At 42.9% G+C, this 18,710-nt stretch overlaps 1 protein-coding gene across 2 annotated transcripts in view; it reads right to left on the bottom strand.

Annotated features, from left to right (window-relative positions):
- Positions 1-18,710, bottom strand: part of LOC138352348 (uncharacterized) — a 161,848-nt gene that overhangs the window by 26,565 nt on the left and 116,573 nt on the right. For both annotated transcript variants that reach the window (XM_069304733.1, XM_069304732.1), the window contains 2 exons: positions 4,793-4,882; positions 1,949-2,031 (listed from right to left, as the gene is read on the bottom strand). In XM_069304733.1, the coding sequence (XP_069160834.1) occupies positions 1,949-2,031; positions 4,793-4,882 (173 nt within the window). The remainder of the gene's footprint in view (positions 1-1,948; positions 2,032-4,792; positions 4,883-18,710) is intronic.

Raw genomic sequence — 18,710 nt, forward strand, 5'->3', positions numbered from 1 at the left:
CTGCTTCCTAACCTAACCTATAAAGATAGGTTAGGTTAGGTTAGGTAGGGTTGGTTAGGTTCGGTCATATATCTACGTTAATTTTAACTCCAATAAAAAAATATTGACCACATACATAATGAAATGGGTAGCTTTATCATTTCATAAGAAAAAAACTAGAGAAAATATATTAATTCAGGAAAACTTGGCTTATTAGGCAAATCGGGCCTTGAATAGTAGGCTGAGAAGTGCGTTCTGGCTATTAGGTACGACATATATATATATATATATATATATATATATATATATATATATATATATATATATATATATATATATATATTTATGTCGTACCTAGTAGCCAGAACGCACTTCTCTGCCTACTATGCAGGGCCCGATTTGCCTAATAAGCCAAGTTTCCATGAACTAATGCTTTTTCGACTACCTAACCTACCTAACCTAACATTTTCGGCTACCTAACCTAACTTATAAAGATAGGTTAGGTTAGGTAGGGTTGGTTAGGTTCGGTCATATATCTACGTTAATTTTAACTCCAATAAAAAAAAAATTGACCTCATACATAATGAAATGGGTAGCTTTACCATTTCATAAGAAAAAAATTAGAGAAAATATATTAATTCTGGAAACTTGGCTTATTAGGCAAATCTGGCCTTGCATAGTAGGCTGAAAAGTGCGTTCTGGCTACTAGGTACGACATATATATATATATATATATATATATATATATATATATATATATATAATGTGTCAAATAGCCTCGGCTATCACCTCATTATGTCCGGTCGTGATGGTCAAGTGGATTAAGGCGTCCTGTACATACCAGTTGCGTGGCATCTGGGAGTATGGGTTCGAGTCACTTCTGGGGTGTGAGTTTTCAGTTGCATATTGTCCTGGGGACCATTCAGGCTTGTTCGCATATATATATATATATATATATATATATATATATATATATATATATATATATATATATATATATATATATATATACACACACACAGAAGGGAGTACCACCTCTAGCTGGAAGAAGGGGGACCCTTAGCCGCGGAGGAAACCACGCATATATATATATATATATATATATATATATATATATATATATATATATATATATATATATATATGCGTGGTTTCCTCCGCGGCTAAGGGTCCCCCTTCTTCCAGCTAGAGGTGGTACTCCCTTCTGTGTGTGTGTATATATATATATATATATATATATTATATATATATATATATATATATAATGTCGTACCTAGTAGCCAGAACTCACTTCTCAGCCTACTATGCAAGGCCTGATTTGCTTAATAAGCCAAGTTTTCATGAATTAATTGTTTTTCGACTACCTAACCTAACCTAACTTTTTTCGGCTACCTAACCTAACCTAACCTATAAAGATAGGTTAGGTTAGGTTAGGTAGGGTTGGTTAGGTTCGGTCATATATCTACGTTAATTTTAACTCCAATAAAAAGAAATTGACCTCATACATAATGAAATTGGTAGCTTTATCATTTCATAAAAAAAAAAATAGAGAAAATATATTAATTCAGGAAAATTTGGCTTAATAGGCAAATCGGGCCTTGCATATTAGGCTGAGAAGTGAGTTCTGGCTAATAGGTACGACATATATATATATATACATATATATATGATTTGACTTCACGAAGGAAATAAATCTCTTAATTTTACAAACATATTTATCATGATTTTTTTATTCTGTAAAGGACATAGGTGTCTGATATGATCAATAAGTATTCAGAAGTATTCAATACTTATCATGACTCATATTCTCCTTTGACATCGCCATTGGCAATCTCTTGACCCTTTCAGCGCCTCCTATTGCGTTTTATATATGTTCTTATGACCATATGTCATGCATACACATTTGTCATGCCAAACAAACATGCTCTCCCTCAATCTGACCCTCCCTCCCTCCCTCTCTCCCCGTTACCTGTAGGCCAGAAAACAGAGGAGACCGTGTAGTTGCATTGCGAAGTTCGATGATGACTGGGCCATTTTCCATTTGGCTAAAACCTAAACCAAACAAGATTAATGAATAACCAAAAATAAAAAGATAAAGATAATAATTGTAATTCAAAAATAATAATAATACAACATTTTGAATTCAAAATATCCAAAAGCCTTACAACGCTAGTATCAACATTTGGGTGATAGTGATGGAATACCTCTGAGGATAGAAGCCTACACTCAACGCTGGCATTTCCTAGGCCTAACCTCTACTAGCCTACTGTACTACTTTTTTTATCCTTTGCCTAGCTAACACAAAGTTAACGATCTTAATATTAGTATTAAAACACTTTGTGCGGATCAGGACATCGCCTGGAGTCCTGTTTCGCCTACCCGCTTCCGCGATGTGGACATAAAATGATGTCCTGAAAAAAATATTTGTATAAAATTCAATTTTAATCCGATTTACTTTGGGTTTGTTTCAAACTGCGCGCCATGAGGCTCTCTTTCTCACCACTAGGCTGCATGGTACAATAAGTTCATGAAAGGTGTGGACACTTCGATCAAATGGTATTACCATTTTACCAGGAAAACTCACAAGTGGACCTAAAAGATAACGTTTTATTTCCTGCAAATGGCTTTGCATAATGCCTTTGTTTTGTACAAATACAACACAACTGATCAAAAAAAGATAACATTGCTACAGTTCCACGAGGTGGCAAATTGGGCCCTATTGCACTGGGACCCGGAAGATTGGCCTCAAACAGCAACAGTATCTCAACACTTGCGGTACGCTCCAGACATAAATGATGACACAGGTCCTGCCTATGCTGACGCCATGCAAACTCCTGGACCATCTGGTGTGAGGCGGCCTTTGTTCACTTCAACACCTCAAGCTGAAACAGCAACCGAATCAGAACCCGAGATGTCTGGTACACTGCCATTTGACGAGACGGTTTTGTCAGATAACTCTGACTCTGACTCAAATGTTGAACCTCCAGCGATTCACTTGATTCTGAAAATCGCATGAACTACAAACTAAAACGAGTATTTTGATACCAGAATGAACACTGTATCATATAAACTGCCATAAGTAGACTCGACCCTTCATAGATTTTTTTTTGGGTGAAGCGTGTGTCTGCATGAGTGTCCCAAACGGGTTGCAGGTGGGTGACTTTAGCCGTTTATACTGGTAATGCTTCCCCCATATCATATATTATATGCATATGTCTGTTTAGGGAATTTTATTCCGATCAATGTACAACCAAAAATAACTGTGTGCAACAAGTATAAACTTGACAAACATAACAAAAGTAAAAACATTTCGTGTGTGTTTGAGCTCACTGATATGTTCCAGCGTTGTTTTATATTTGGCGCTATTCTATCTTACGTTTTGTTGATCTTTTTTACCTACGGGCTCATAGAACATTCTATTGCGAACACATTGATATAAAAATGAATGACGTACATAGAATAATAATGTCAGGACAGTGAAATAAGCATAAACTTTCAAAGCACCGTACCCCACATGTGTCGTCCCGTCACCAATACTGGATAACAGTTTCACCACTTCCCACACTCTTGCGGGTGGGCCGCGACCATTATTCTACGTTTATATTCATATCACCGTGTTGGGAATTTCATTGCGAGTCCATTGATACCAAAATTAACGCTGTAGGACAAATGTGGAGGTGATAACAATCCCAAGAGTAAAAACATTTTGTTGCTGTTGGTCGCTCACGGCGAGTCATCTTCGTGGTTATTTATTTGGTGTTGGTATCCCTATACGTTTCGTGACTTTTTTTACTGATGTTCTTCTAGAGAATTTTATTGCGAACACGTTGGTACCAAAATGAAATACGTAGCTCGAGAACTAAGGTCAGGAGAGTAAAAAGAGTATACACATTTCTGTTTTTACGCTTAAGCGATAAAAACGCCCCAAGCACATACCACTTTTTTTTTTACCTTCGCCGGGCGCGCGAAAGTGATAATTATTAATTAATTAATAACTAACATTCTACTATGATTATTTAACTTCTTTCAACCACGCGGAAAGCTACTGGGACTGTTGAATTTAAGGGTAATTAAAACTACAACCCATTTTATTTTATGCCTTCATACATGTTTTAATGTGTTCCATAGTCAAAGCTAAGTGAAATTTCTAGCATATGTATGGAACTTCTTAATTAGCATTTAGTCTGCTGTTCATTTAAAATTAATTTTTTTTTTTAGGTTGCTGTGGATACACGAGTGGCACTAATCACTTCCCTGGAAGAAACAGGGCAACGATAGCAATATCCCTATTATTATTATATATGAATATAAAAGTTTACTTAACATGAACTGAATCTGAGAAATAAACTATTTGCAGGTTTGAATAAGCTATTGTGGCGATCTTATTAATTCCTTCAGGGTGGATAGGCTTAAATCCCAACATCATTCTAAACTTTCAAAATTCGTTCATGAGATGCTATCTCAAACCATTTATACTGTATAAAAAAGACTCTGAATTGTTATTAAACAGTAAAAAGAGCAACACTGGTACTTTTATTGGTTATAAAATTACATTGAGATGTTTAGATAATTATAACATACTTTAACTGATGAGGTTGCTATATTAATTAAAATTCCAGAAGAGGGCATAGAAAAAATATTGGACTAAATATTTTAACAAAATTTAATTTTAAGAGACTTTTCTATTAACAACACAAATAAACTACAAGCATTCGATGACAAAAGTAAAGTCATTCCTACTGAAAGGTTAAGCTAAGGAATATGAAGAAATTTGAGATGTCAGTACAAATGATGACTGTCACACGCTGCTTACTGTTATTAAAGATTGTGTGAGGACAGAGGTTCAACAGGTTGTCTCTCAGGGTGAACAGCTCCTCCACCACGGCGCCAGCCGACACCAGTTCTGTCACAGGAAAGAATCACTGTTAAAATTCGTCATATACGAACTTATATTTTATAAATGCTAAAATTTATAGAGAAGCTGAATTAGATATACAAACTACTTTTATTATTTGGAAGAAAATTTTATATTTATTGCTACTTGCAGCGAATACTGAAAAAAGTAATATGCATTTTATGTGGGAAATATCCTGTCAAACTGCCCATTGTAAACAAAATAACAAAACAGTCGAGTGAAAATACCTCTATATAGGGAAAAGGCTTTTATTAACTCAATATGGGGCTATAATTTATATTTTAGCAAATCTCCAACCAAAGAAAAAAATAATAAAATGCTAATCATCTAAATATAACAGAGAATTTCAGTTTATTTGTCCAAGGAAGGAGGCCGAATGCTTGGGGCCATCTTCACCCAACATTTGAACATGACACATGGGTAATACTGAATGTCCCAGGCTGATCAGAGTCAGCCAAATTGACCCCCATTAACAATTTTTGGCACCTACAACTACTCTTAAGTATTGTAATGAGGTACCACAAACACCACCACCCACTCACCAGAACCCCCCCCTCTCTCTCTCTCTCTCTCTCTCTCTCTCTCTCTCTCTCTCTCTCTCTCTCTCTCCCTCTCTCTCTCTCTCTCTCTCTCTCTCTCTCTCTCTCTCTCTCTCTCTCTCTCTCTCTCTCTCTCTCTCTCTCTCCCTCTCTCTCTCTCTCTCTCTCTCTCTCTCTCTCTCTCTCTCTCTCTCTCTCTCTCTCTCTCTCTCTCTCTCTCTCTCTCTCTCTCTCTCTCCCTCCCTCTCTCTCTCTCCCTCTCTCTCTCTCCCTCTCTCTCTCTCTCTCTCTCTCTCTCTCTCCCTCTCTCTCTCTCTCTCCCTCTCTCTCCCTCTCTCTCTCTCTCTCTCTCTCCCTCCCTCTCTCTCTCTCTCTCTCTCTCTCTCTCTCTCTCTCTCTCTCTCTCTCTCTCTCTCCCTCTCTCTCTCTCTCTCTCTCTCCCTCTCTCTCTCTCTCTCCCTCCCTCTCTCTCTCTCTCTCTCTCTCTCTCTCTCTCCCTCCCTCTCTCTCTCTCTCTCCCTCTCTCTCCCTCTCTCTCCCTCTCTCTCCCTCTCTCTCCCTCTCTCTCCCTCTCTCTCCCTCTCTCTCCCTCTCTCTCCCTCTCTCTCCCTCTCTCTCCCTCTCTCTCCCTCTCTCTCCCTCTCTCTCCCTCTCTCTCCCTCTCCATCTCTCTCCCTCTCTCTCCCTCTCTCTCCCTCTCTCTCCCTCTCCATCTCTCTCCCTCTCTCTCCCTCTCTCTCCCTCTCTCTCTCTCCCTCTCTCTCCCTCTCTCTCCCTCTCTCTCCCTCTCTCTCCCTCTCTCTCCCTCTCTCTCCCTCTCTCTCCCTCTCTCTCCCTCTCTCTCTCTCTCTCTCTCTCTCTCTCTCTCTCTCTCTCTCTCTCTCTCTCTCTCTCTCTCTCTCTCTCCCTCCCTCTCTCTCCCTCTCTCTCCCTCTCTCTCTCTCCCTCTCTCTCCCTCTCTCTCTCTCCCTCTCTCTCCCTCTCTCTCTCTCTCTCTCTCTCTCTCTCTCTCTCTCTCTCTCTCTCTCTCTCTCTCTCTGTCTCTCCTGCATCCGCACTTAACACCCACACACGCACACACGCACACACACGTGCACACACGCATCCATTCACACACACACAGGGGCCTCCTAGCCTGGTGGATAGCGCGCAGGACTCGTAATTCTGTGGCGCGGGTTCGATTCCCGCACGAGGCAGAAACAAATGGGCAAAGTTTCTTTCACCCTAAGTGCCCCTGTTACCTAGCAGTAAATAGGTACCTGGGAGTTAGTCAGCTGTCACGGGCTGCTTCCTGGGGTGTGTGGTGTGGGGGAAAAAAAAGAAAGAAAAAAAAAGTAGTTAGTAAGTTAGTAGTTAGTAAACAGTTGATTGACAGTTGAGAGGCGGGCCGAAAGAGCAAAGCTCAACCCCCGCAAAACACAACTAGTAAACACACACACATCCCTACATCTCGATCGCTACAATCCCAAAGGGGAGTGAGGAGCCCTCCTCAAACAGTGCAACAGCCACAGGGAATGCGGCACAACCCCCACATTCTACCCGACAGACACCCTACCTGCCCCAACCCCTGTCAGCCCCCCACTAAGTACCCACCTAAGGCACCCTCCTCCCACTCCCACCTCCCCCCAGGACCTCCCATCTCCCCCATCCCCCAAGCTCTCCCTTCTCCCACATGCCCTCCCATCTCTCCCACCCACAAGCCCTCCGTTCTCCCCCGCCCCCCTAAGCCCCACACTCTCCCACAACCCACCTAAGACTTCCCCTCTCCACCACTCCCCAAAACCCTCCCCTCTTCCTCACCCACCTCAGCCTTCCACTTCCCCCCCACGCCCCCGAAGCCCTCCCCCCTTTACTGTCCCCCCAAATCCCCCCTTCTCCCCCATCCCCCCAACCCTCCCCCTCTCACCCACCCACCCTACCATCCCCCTCCCCCCCCCCAAGCCCTTCCTCCTCCTCCTCCAGTCTCCCCATACCAGATCCACCCAGCTCCCGCTCACCTCAGACCCCACAGGTCCCCCCCAGAGCAGAAGCAGAAGAAAGTCAGTTTCAGGGTAATGTACTCGAACATAGATGGGATCACAAGCAAGGCAAGTGAACTAAGGGAAAGAGCACAAGAAGTGAACCCAGATGTAATCGGACTCACTGAAACAAAACTCTCTGGAATCATAACGAATGCCGTGTTTCCCCAGGAGGACACAGTAATAAGGAAAGACAGGGAAGGTAGGGGAAGAGGCGGAGTGGCCCTACTCATGAGAAAGGAATGGAGTTTTAAGGAGATGGCTATCCCGGGCTGTGAGAGTTTCAGAGACTACATAGCAGGCACCATGACAATGGGAGGACCAAGAATAGTAGTAGCAGTAATATATAACCCTCCACCAAATGACAGAAGACCCAGTCAAGAGAACGAAAACAACAACATGGCAGTTAACACTATAATTGAGAGGGCAGCCTCTGCTGCCTGTAGAAATAGATCTCACCTGCTCATCATGGGGGACTTCAATCACGGAAGGATTGACTGGGAGAACAAGGAACCACATGGAGGCGAGGATATGTGGAGAGCCAAACTACTGGAGGTGGTGACTAGACACTTTTTAACCCAGCATGACAGAGAACCCACAAGGATGAGAGGAAATGACGAACCAGCGAGACTCGACCTGGTCTTCACCCTGAACGACTCTGACATAAGAGAAATCTGTTTTGAGGCCCCAGTAGGAATGAGCGACCAAAGTGTATTGGTGTTTGAGTACCTGATTGAAGAAGGGTTATTGAACTCGAGGAGGGATACTGAAACCAAAAGGTTAGCATACCGAAAGGGAAATTATGAGGAGATAAGAAAATTCCTAACAGATATAGAATGGGAAACAGAGCTCAGGGAAAAGACGGCCCAGGATATGATGGACTACATCACGCAAAAGTGCAGGGATGCAGCAAACAAGTTTGTTCCAGCCCAAAAGGAAACCAGTGAAATGAATATGAGAAACCCATGGTTTAATCAGAGATGTAGGCTAGCTAAGCAGCAAAGTAAAAGGGCATGGAGAAACTATAGGAATAACAGGACACTGGAGAGCAGAGAAAGACACCAGAATGCCAGGAATGAATATGTCAGGATGAGAAGAGAGGCAGAAAGACAATACTAAAATGACATCGCAAGCAAGGCAAAGACTCAGCCTAAATTGCTGCATAGCCACATCAGGAGAAAAACAACAGTAAAGGACAGGTTATGAAATTAAGGATAAGGGCAGAAGGATTCACTACAAACGACAAGGAAGTGTGTGAGGAACTGAATAAGATATTCCAGGAGGTCTTCACCTAAGAGCAAGGAGAAATCCCAGAGATAAGAGAGGGAATAGCTAACCAGGAACCACAGGAAGAGTTTGAGATTACCAGCGGGGAAGTAAGGAAGTGTTTAATAGAGTTGGATGTGACAAAGGCTATAGGCCCAGATGGAATCTCTCCTTGGATACAAAAGGAAGGAGCAGAAGAACTATGCCTACCACTCTCCATAGTGTATAACAAATCACTGGCAATAGGGGAACTGCCAGAAATTTGGAAAGCAGCTAACGTAGTCCCGATATACAAGAAAGGGGATAGACAGGAGGCAGACACAGGCCAGTGTCCCTAACCTGCATACCATGCAAGCTGATGGAGAAGATTGTGCGAAGAAAGCTAGTGGAGCACCTGGAGCGAAAGAACTTTGTAACACAGCATCAACATGGGTTCAGGGATGGCAGGTCCTGCCTCACAAGGTTACTTGAATTCTATGACCAGGCAACAAAAATAAGGCAAGAAAGAGAAGGGTTGGGCAGACTGAATATTTTTGGATTGTCAGAAAGCCTTTGATACAGTGCCACACAGGAGGCTAGTGAAAAAGCTGGAGATGCAGGCTGGAGTGAAAGGGAAGGTACTCCATTGGATAAAGAAGTACCTAAGCAACAGGAGACAACGAGTCAGTGTGAGGGGTGAGGTCTCAGATTGGCGAGACGTTACAAGTGGAGTCCCACAGGGGTCAGTCAATGGACCTATACTGTTTCTGATATATGTAAATGATCTCCCAGAGGGTATAAAATTGTTTCTCTCAATGTTTGCCGATGATGCAAAAATTATAAGGAGGATTGAAACAGAGGACGATATTAGGAGGCTACAAGATGACCTAGACAGACTGATTGAATAGTCCAACAAATGGCTGTTGAAGTTCAACCTGAGTAAATGCAAAGTAAAGAAACTAGGCAGTTGAAACAGGAAGCCAGACACAGGATACAGAATAGGAGCTACGAGGAGAGACTACGAGAATTAAACCTTACTTTGTTGGAAGACAGAAGAGTTAGGGAGGACATGATCACCACAATCAAGATTCTCAAGGGAATCGACAGGGTTGATTAAGAAAGGCTATTTAACACAAGGGGCACACGCACTAGGAGACACAGGTGGAAACTGAATGCCCAAATGAGCCACAGAGATATTAGAAAGAGCATTTTTAGTGTCAGAGTGGTTGTCAAATGGAATGCATTAGGAAGTGATGTGGTGGAGGCTGAGTCCATACACAGTTTCAAGTATAGATATGATAGAGCCCAATAGGCTCAGGAACCTGTACACCTGTTGATTGACGGTTGAGAGGCGGGACCAAAGAGCCAGAGCTCAACCCCAGCAAGCACAACTAGGTGAGTAAACAAACACACACACACATACCACTCTCCCTCTCTCTCATTCTCTCTCTCTCTCTCTCTCTCTCTCTCTCTCTCTCTCTCTCTCTCTCTCTCTCTCTCTCTCTCTCTCTCTCTCTCTCTCCCTCTCTCTCTTGACAAGGGACAAAATGGCAGGAGGACACAACAGGGACACAGGGAATAGTCAAAGTGACCAAACGAAGGAAATGTTAACCCAAGTTCTGAAGGAATTCAGGAGGGAGATACATGAAATGAGGATTACAATTACCAACCTGCAAAGTGAGCCGACATCAGCAAGGGAGGAGATCAAATCCCTCACAGAGAAAAATAGAGACTGAGTATCAGATTATCATCCAAAGGGAAGGTGGGATTGGAGCATTGGAAGGAAATGCCTCTGTACCTGAAACATTTGCAGAAAGACTGAGAAAGAGCTCAGAAGCAATGGTCACAGTGAGGGAGGTAGCCATGCAAGCAGCAAGGTGCATCAGTCAGCTGATGGAGAGAAAAAGGTCAGTGGTAGTTGTATGCATCAAAGAACAGGAAGGATCCAATAGGCATGATTGAAATAGCAAGGATAGAGAGGCAGTACATGGGCTCTTGAAGGGGTTACAGATAGAAGGGGCTGAACAAAACATTGAGAAGGTTTTCAGGTTGGGCTGGTACAACAAGGACAGAAACTGACTGGAAAAGGTGGTGTTTAAAAACGAGGCCACCAAAGAGGTTATTTTAGAAAGGAGGAGTCGTCTGCAGTATGTGGAGGGATACAAAGGGACATTCCTGCAGAGGGACAGGACGAAGGAAGAGAGAGCCAGGGCAGCAAAGACAAGGAGGAAGCGCAGGGAAAGAGGAGTAAACCAGGAAATCGCAGCCCCCAGCACAACAGTCCCAGAGACAAGAGGGGACCCCACAACCAGCATACCAGCAACACCAGAGAGGAGGGCAATACCACCACCCCCTTCAGCATAGAAACCCTCCCTTCCCCTCACCCTACCTGCCCCCACTCAAATGCTCACCCCCCCCTCCCTTCCCCCCCCCCCATTCCATTCTGACCCTGTCACCCCTCCTCCATTCCCACTATGTCCCCCCTCACGCCTCTTCCCCCCTGTTTCCCTCCCCCTTCATCCCCATACCCTCCCTATCCCTCCTCCCCCTCATCCCATATCCTCCATGTCCCCCCTATCTCCTTAACCCACACCCTACCTGTCCCCCCTTCCCTTGAATCCCCACACCCCACCCCAAAATCCTCTGAGACCCTGCAAACCACCTCACGGATCTTCTCACCCAGGGGAACAGCTTTCTACACCAGCAGAATGCTCACCAAGAAGAGGACAAGAAAATGAACAGAAGAAAGTGAACTTCAAGGCAATGAACACTAACATAGATGGGATTACAACTAAAACAAGTGAACTCAGGGAATGGGCACTAGAAGAAAACCCAGCCATAATAGCACTCACAGAAACAAAGCTAACGAAAACCATAACAAACGCAGTGTTTCCACAGGACTACTATGTAGTGAGGAAAGAGAGAGAAGGGAAAAGAGGAGGTGGTGTAGCTTTGCTGATAAGACAACCCATTCTCGCACTTTCTTTAAGTCAATATTGACTTATTAAACAAGTGCATATGTGACATATTAATTTATTGTGAATATTTTAGTTTACCTTGAAAAACTTCATAGAAAACACCGACCTTACCTAACGTTCTAAGTATGTTAAGATAAGCATCTTATTGCTTCGTAATTACAATTATTACTTAACCAATTATAGGTATAGGTTAAGTAATAATTGTAATTACAAAGCAAAAAGATGCTTATCTTAACATACTAAGAAGGTTAGGTAAGGTCGGTGTTTTCAATGAAGCTTTTCAAGGTTAACTAAAATATTCCCAATAAATTAGTATGTCACATATGCACGTATTTAAAAAGTCAATATTGACTATAAGAAAGTGCGAGAACGGGTTGGATAAGAAAAGGTTGGAGTTTTGAAGAGATGGTAATTCAGAACTCTGAAGGTTTCAGTGACTACATATCAGGCACCATAGCAACTGGAGGACAGAAAACTATAGTAGTAGTCATGTATAACCCCCCCCCCCGAACGACAGAAGACCCAGACAGGAATATGACAGAAACAACTTGGCCACCATCAATGTAATGGAGAGAGCAGCTTCTGTGGCTAGCTGGACCGGATCCAGACTACTAATCCTGGGGGACTTCAACCATGGGAAGATAGATTGGGGGAACAGAGACCCACATGGAGGACCAGACACATGGAGAGCTATGCTGCTGGATGTGGCAACAAGAAACTTTCTAAGTCAACACGTCAAGGGACCGACAAGAATGAGATGAGAGGATGAACCAGCCTTAATTGATCTGATATTTACCCTAAATGAGTCGGATATAAGGGAAGTTAAGTTGGAAGCCCCCCTGGGAATGAGTGATCATAGTGTATTGAGCTTTGAGTACCTGGTTGAGCTAGGAATTATCACCCCCAAAAAGGAACTGGGAAACAAAGGGTGCTGGCGTACTGAAAAGGAAACTATGAGGAGATGAATAAATTCCTAAGGGATATACATTGGACACAGAACTCAGAACCAAGTTCGCACAAGACATGATGGACATGTCACCCAAAAGTGTCAGGAGGCTGGAAGCAGGTTTGTCCCAGCCCGGCAGGAAAAAACAGAGAAGCAAATGAAGAATCCGTGGTATAATAGGGAATGTATGAAAGCAAAGGAGCTGAACAAAAGGGCATGGAGGAACTTCCGTAATAACAGAACACCAGAAAGTAGAGAGAGATACCAGAGAACCAGGAACGAGTATGTTAGTGTGAGAAGAGCAGCTGAGAAAAGGTATGAAAATGATATAGCTAATAAAGCCAAGACCGAACCAAAGCTACTACATAGTCACATCAGGAGGAAGACCACAGTGAAGGAACAGGTGATGAAACTTAAGACGGGCGAGGATAGGTACACTGAGAATGACAGAGAGGTGTGTGAAGAACTCAACGAAAGGTTCCAGGAAGTTCCAATTGAACAGGGAGAAGTCACGGTGGTAGGAGAGGTGGCAGCAAACCAGGTGACCTTGGAAAGGTTCAAAATTACAAGAGATGACTCAAGAAGCACCTATTGGACATGAGAAAAGCTGTTGGCCCGAATGGAATCTCACCATGGGTATTGAAAGAGTGTGCAGGAGCACTTTGCTTGCCACTCTCCATAGTGTATACTAGGTCACTAAAAACGGGAGACCTACCAGAAACATGGAAGACTGCTAATGTAGTACCAATATACAAAAAGGGTGACAGACAAGAGGCACTGAACTACAGGCCAGTGTCCTTAACTTGTAAAGTGATGGAGAAGATTGTGAGAAGAACCTAGTAACACTTCTGGAGAGAAGCGACTTCGTGACAACCCATCAACATGGGTTCAGGGAGGGTAAATCTTGCCTTACAGGCTTAATAGAATTCTACGATCAGGTGACAAAGATTAAGCAAGAAAGAGAAGGATGGGCGAACTGCATTTTTTTGGACTGTCGGAAAGCCTTTGACACAGAACCCCATAAAAGGTTGATGGAGAAACAGGCACGAGTAACTGGTAGGGCGCTCCAGTGGATAAGGGAGTACCTAAGAATATAAAATATTATGTCATTCAAGATCAAGGAGACTCCGAATCCACAGTGAGGTTACTGTCTAAGGTCACTAAGACTTGCAACTGTTGAGCTACTAAACACCAACCCATCACTGAATCATCGTGATCACCTCAAACTCAAATGATGAATTGTCTGCACGTAGGCAGAATCAAAGTATTGTTTAAGTTTCAGCTTACATTGCTGAGCAGCGACTCTAGACTGACGTGTGCTCTCTTAGTCAGTATCACTGTCCTCTGAAACTTGAGGTGTAGTTACCTCTTTAGAACATTAATGTTATGCTAATTCGAGAGGTACTAGTGTTTCTTCAATTTTTAAGAGAGTAGTGCCTCGACACTGAACCTTAACTATTCTTAATATACATTGGTGATCAGGATGAACATCAACAATTTTGCATATAGGCCAATCTGACCTGGGTTCATCACTGTCAACTGGGATTAGGTCACCTGGTTTCAGTTGGACTTTGTTATATGGGTTTGCATCTTCATAATGAGCACTTAGAGCAGTGAGATATTCACGAGTCCATACTTCATTCCACTTTCCTATCACTCTCGGTAAGATGTTTGCAACTTTCAACTAAGCCACTTCCTCTAACATATGAAGGGTCAGCTGGATCCTCGTCTGCTAGAGATATTAGAGGACTCAGAAGACTACCATGAATCAAATGAGAGGGACTCAGTGGTTCTCTCTGGGAGAAGTCATCTAATAAATATGTTAATGGTCTGTTGTTGACTCACACCTCAATTTCTGTGACAAGGGTTTGCAACTCGGTAAGGCTTGTCATCTGTCTGTGTAAAGCTTTTCTTAAGCATTTCTTAACAGTGCCTGCCATGCACTCGTAAAATCCTCCTTGCCACGGTGTTCGTGGTGGAATAAATATCCAGTGGCACTGTCTCTGCTTGAGCACTGAACGTACCTCTGGATGGTTCCATGTTTCTCGTAACCATACTTCTCCTGCAACAAAATTAGATCCGTTGTCTGAGATCATCAGTTTGGGGCAGGATCGATGTGCAGCAAACCTGCGAAAGGTTCTTAGGAATGCTTCTGCGCTCATGTCAGAAGTCACTTCTAAGTGTACACCTCATGTGGTGGCACACGTAAGAGGCATATATAGGCCTTCACCGGAATTTTATCTGGAGTGCCTGTTAATGTTAAAATAAGTGCTGCCGTATAATCTACACCTGTGGTCTCAAATGGACGAAGGTGGACAACTCGTTCCTTAGGAAGTGGTTGAGGTCTTGGATAAGGACACACTCCAGCATTATACCTCCTGCTGATCACAGAAGACTTAATTAGGAATTTGACAGTTTGGTGACCTTGAGGAAGCCAGAATTTCTGTCTAAGATCAATGAGAGTGTCTAACACTCCACCATGCAATGTACCATCTTCATGATAATGTAGAACTATAAGTTTAGTTAAGATGTGGTGACAAGGCAGAAGCATAGGATTCTTAGCTTTAAGTCAATTTCTGCGTGAAGCAGACGTCCTCCACACCTTAGAATATTATAATTATCCGAATCGAACCAGATGCCCAGAGACTTGGTTAGTTTATGTGCAAGATGTTCATATTCTCTCCCATAAGTCTCCATTTGAGCTAGTTTGACCCAGTATTTGAGGGGACCAGGACATTGATATTTAATTCCTATTTTATTAAGGAAGTCAGATACAACTTGAGTAACTCCAAGCAATTTACCCAAGCTAGAATAATGGTGAGGATTAATAGCAACAACCCGTTCTCACACAAGACAGCACATATATGACTTAATGCTTAAAGTCAATATGTTGAATGTGATTTAGTACATATGTGATATATTTCCAGTAACCTTTTTCTACCAAGGCCCAAACTCTTCCTCACGTACCAATTTACGTCTCACAGTACCCGTCCATCGCCGTAGATAGCAGAATAGTCGTGATTGGTTCAATTATAATGAAAATTGTAGTTTTCAGGTCCCACATGGGTTGTGAAATTTACCTACTATTGTCCATGCTCTTAGAATATTACGGATCAGCTACATCCTATTGAAGGCTCGTAGTTTTGTTTTGAGAAATATTAGTTGTTCTTAGTAAATTATAATAAGCACTATAAATTATTACATAGAATAACAGTGCTTCACCAATCAATATTATATACCATAGTTTGCGCTTTAAGAATCTTTAAAGAATGTTTTATAGGAACGCTAACAGAAAACGATGTTATGTTGGAATGTTTATGGGGTAAACTACTGCAAACTTGGGGATCACTTCCACCCACAGGAAGGGTATGGGGTCCAATACCATCCACTGGATGTGTATGGCGTCCACTATCACCGACAGGATGGGTATGGGGCTCACAACCACCCACAGGATGGGTATGGCGTCCACTATCACTCACAGGATGGGTTTGGGGCTCCAACCACCCACAGAATAAGTATGGGGTCTAATAACACCCACTGGATGTGTATGGCGTCCATTGCCGCCCACAGGATGAGTATAGGGTCCAGTATCGCCCACAGGATTAGTATATAGGGTCCACTGCCGCCCACTGGGTCGGTAAAGGGTCCACTACCGCCTCAGGGTCGGTAGGGGGTTCACTACCGCCCACAGGGTCGGTATGGGGTCCACTGCCACCCACAGGGTCGGTATGGAGTCCACTGCCACCCACAGGGTCGGTATGGAGTCCACTGCCACCCACAGGGTCGGTATGGGGTCCACTACCGCCCACAGGGTCGGTAGGGCTTCCACAGGGTCCGTAGGTGTCCTCTACAGCCCACAGGGTTGGTAGGGGGGTCCACTGCCGCCCACAGGGTCGGTAGGGGGTCCACTTCCGCCCATAGGGTCGGCAGGGGGTCCACTACCGCCCACAGGGTCGCTATGAAGTCAACTAGCGCCCATAGTGTTTGTATAGTGTCCACTACCGCCCAGTGTTATTATGGGGTCCTCTACCTCTCATAGTGTCGGTATGGGGGCCCATTACTACCCACAGGGTGTGTCTGGGGTCTATTTTTTTCTGTATAGCAGAGGTGGCAATACTGCTTTCCCAATCTCATTTCTTGTTCAATGTGAAATATTTGTTGCTCGACTTGCAACAGAGTATATATATATATATATATATATATATATATATATATATATATATATATATATATATATATATATATATATATATATGTCGTACCTAGTAGCCAGAACGTACTTCTCAGCCTACTATGCAAGGCCCGATTTGCCTGATAAGCCAAGTTTTCATTAATTAATTGTTTTTCGACTACCTAACCTACCTAACCTAACCTAACCTAACTTTTTCGGCTACCTAACCCAACCTAACCTATAAAGATAGGTTAGGTTAGGTTAGGTAGGGTTGGTTAGGTTCGGTCATATATCTACGTTAATTTTAACTCCAATAAAAAAAAGTTGACCTCATACATAATGAAATGGGTAGCTTTATCATTTCATAAGAAAAAAATTAGAGAAAATATATTAATTCAGGAAAACTTGGCTTATTAGGCAAATCGGGCCTTGAATAGTAGGCCGAGAAGGGCATTCTGGCTACTAGGTACGACATATATATATATATATATATTGTTGGGGTTTCACCTCTCTATTATTCTCTACCCTTACTCTGGGGTGAGCAATAGTTACGCTCAAGGTAACTCACCGTAGCCCTGCGGGTCTTCCCTCGATCCTCACGGCGCCACTGCACGCCAGGAGAGTCTCCCAGTCAATCTTAACGGCCTCTTATTAAGAAAGAGTGAGAACACGACTCGATCACATCGACTGTCGTGTGCCCTCCCCAACAATAGGGCTCTACGGTTAATCACAAGGTCGCCAATTGGTGTTTAAGGTGGCCAATAACACCATCAGTGGACTGGTGTATTCAGTGGTAGCCTTGGCAAGGTCATACTCAAAGATCAGGAATCAGGCAGGTACTTGTTGTTATCACTCTATGCTTACAGGTTTAGTATAGCCACAAGATCAATGGAGGGGATGATAAAAACACAAAGAGAGTTTTGTATTTTACTTAAAATGTATGAAAGATGTCACAAGGCCACACAATAATTGATAAATCAACTGATCCTGACTCGGCCGGTAATTCCCACGGATATTATGCGACCGCTAGAGGGCAACACTCTCCCCTCCTCATCAAGTGTCAAGAACAGCTGATCGCAATGGTCACTCCGCGCGAAATTTGCTTGTTTGCTAGATTCACGCGCGCGGTTTCTTTAAATTCTCCAATATTACTAGAAACTCGCACACTCTATATTGGCACAAATAAACCGAATTACTTAGTTACACTGTACTCAGGCTCAAACAGTCTTTTCTACAATCAATGCTATAATGATTCACTGTAATGGCTTCACATTGTTCCTCACTCAACAATATATTATGAACTATTAACACTGGAGTTTTCAGTACTTTCTCTCGTCGGCGATAACGCAATAATTCACTGTACTCGCAAATGATTATTCACTGAATGAACATAGACATATATATGGTATATAAATCAATCATCAATACATGGTAAATAAATAGTTTCTGGGCACATAGCCTAACCTCAAAATACTGGCATAATCTTATATATAATTTACCACTATATGTTCATATCAAAATCTATAGAAAGATATACACAACACAGTAAATTTATCACTGGTTCCTGGTGTCTGTACACACCAATAATCAACATGAATATTACAAGTACTCTTGATAGTACTGTCTAGCACACTGGTGCTTTACCGTGACATGGGTGAGACTTGCTCACGACATATAAAATCTTCAGGCTAGATAATATAGCCAAATAATATAGCTAACTAAAGGGGAATGGGGAGGGAACTAGAACCACCTACTTCACCCTATCCTCCGATGAGAGTCGAGATGTAGCTCCTGGTCCTCGTGTCGGGAACGCCCCCACACTACACGTCGTCGTGTCCTACCAGAGCCTCTCGTCGTCCCACCGTTTAGCGCGTCGTCTCCGTGCCTCCTCACTGCAGGTCCGTCCTCCTCCTTGACTT

The sequence above is a fragment of the Procambarus clarkii genome, chromosome 53, assembly GCF_040958095.1.
Source record: "Procambarus clarkii isolate CNS0578487 chromosome 53, FALCON_Pclarkii_2.0, whole genome shotgun sequence".
Classification (NCBI taxonomy): Eukaryota; Metazoa; Arthropoda; class Malacostraca; order Decapoda; family Cambaridae; genus Procambarus; species Procambarus clarkii.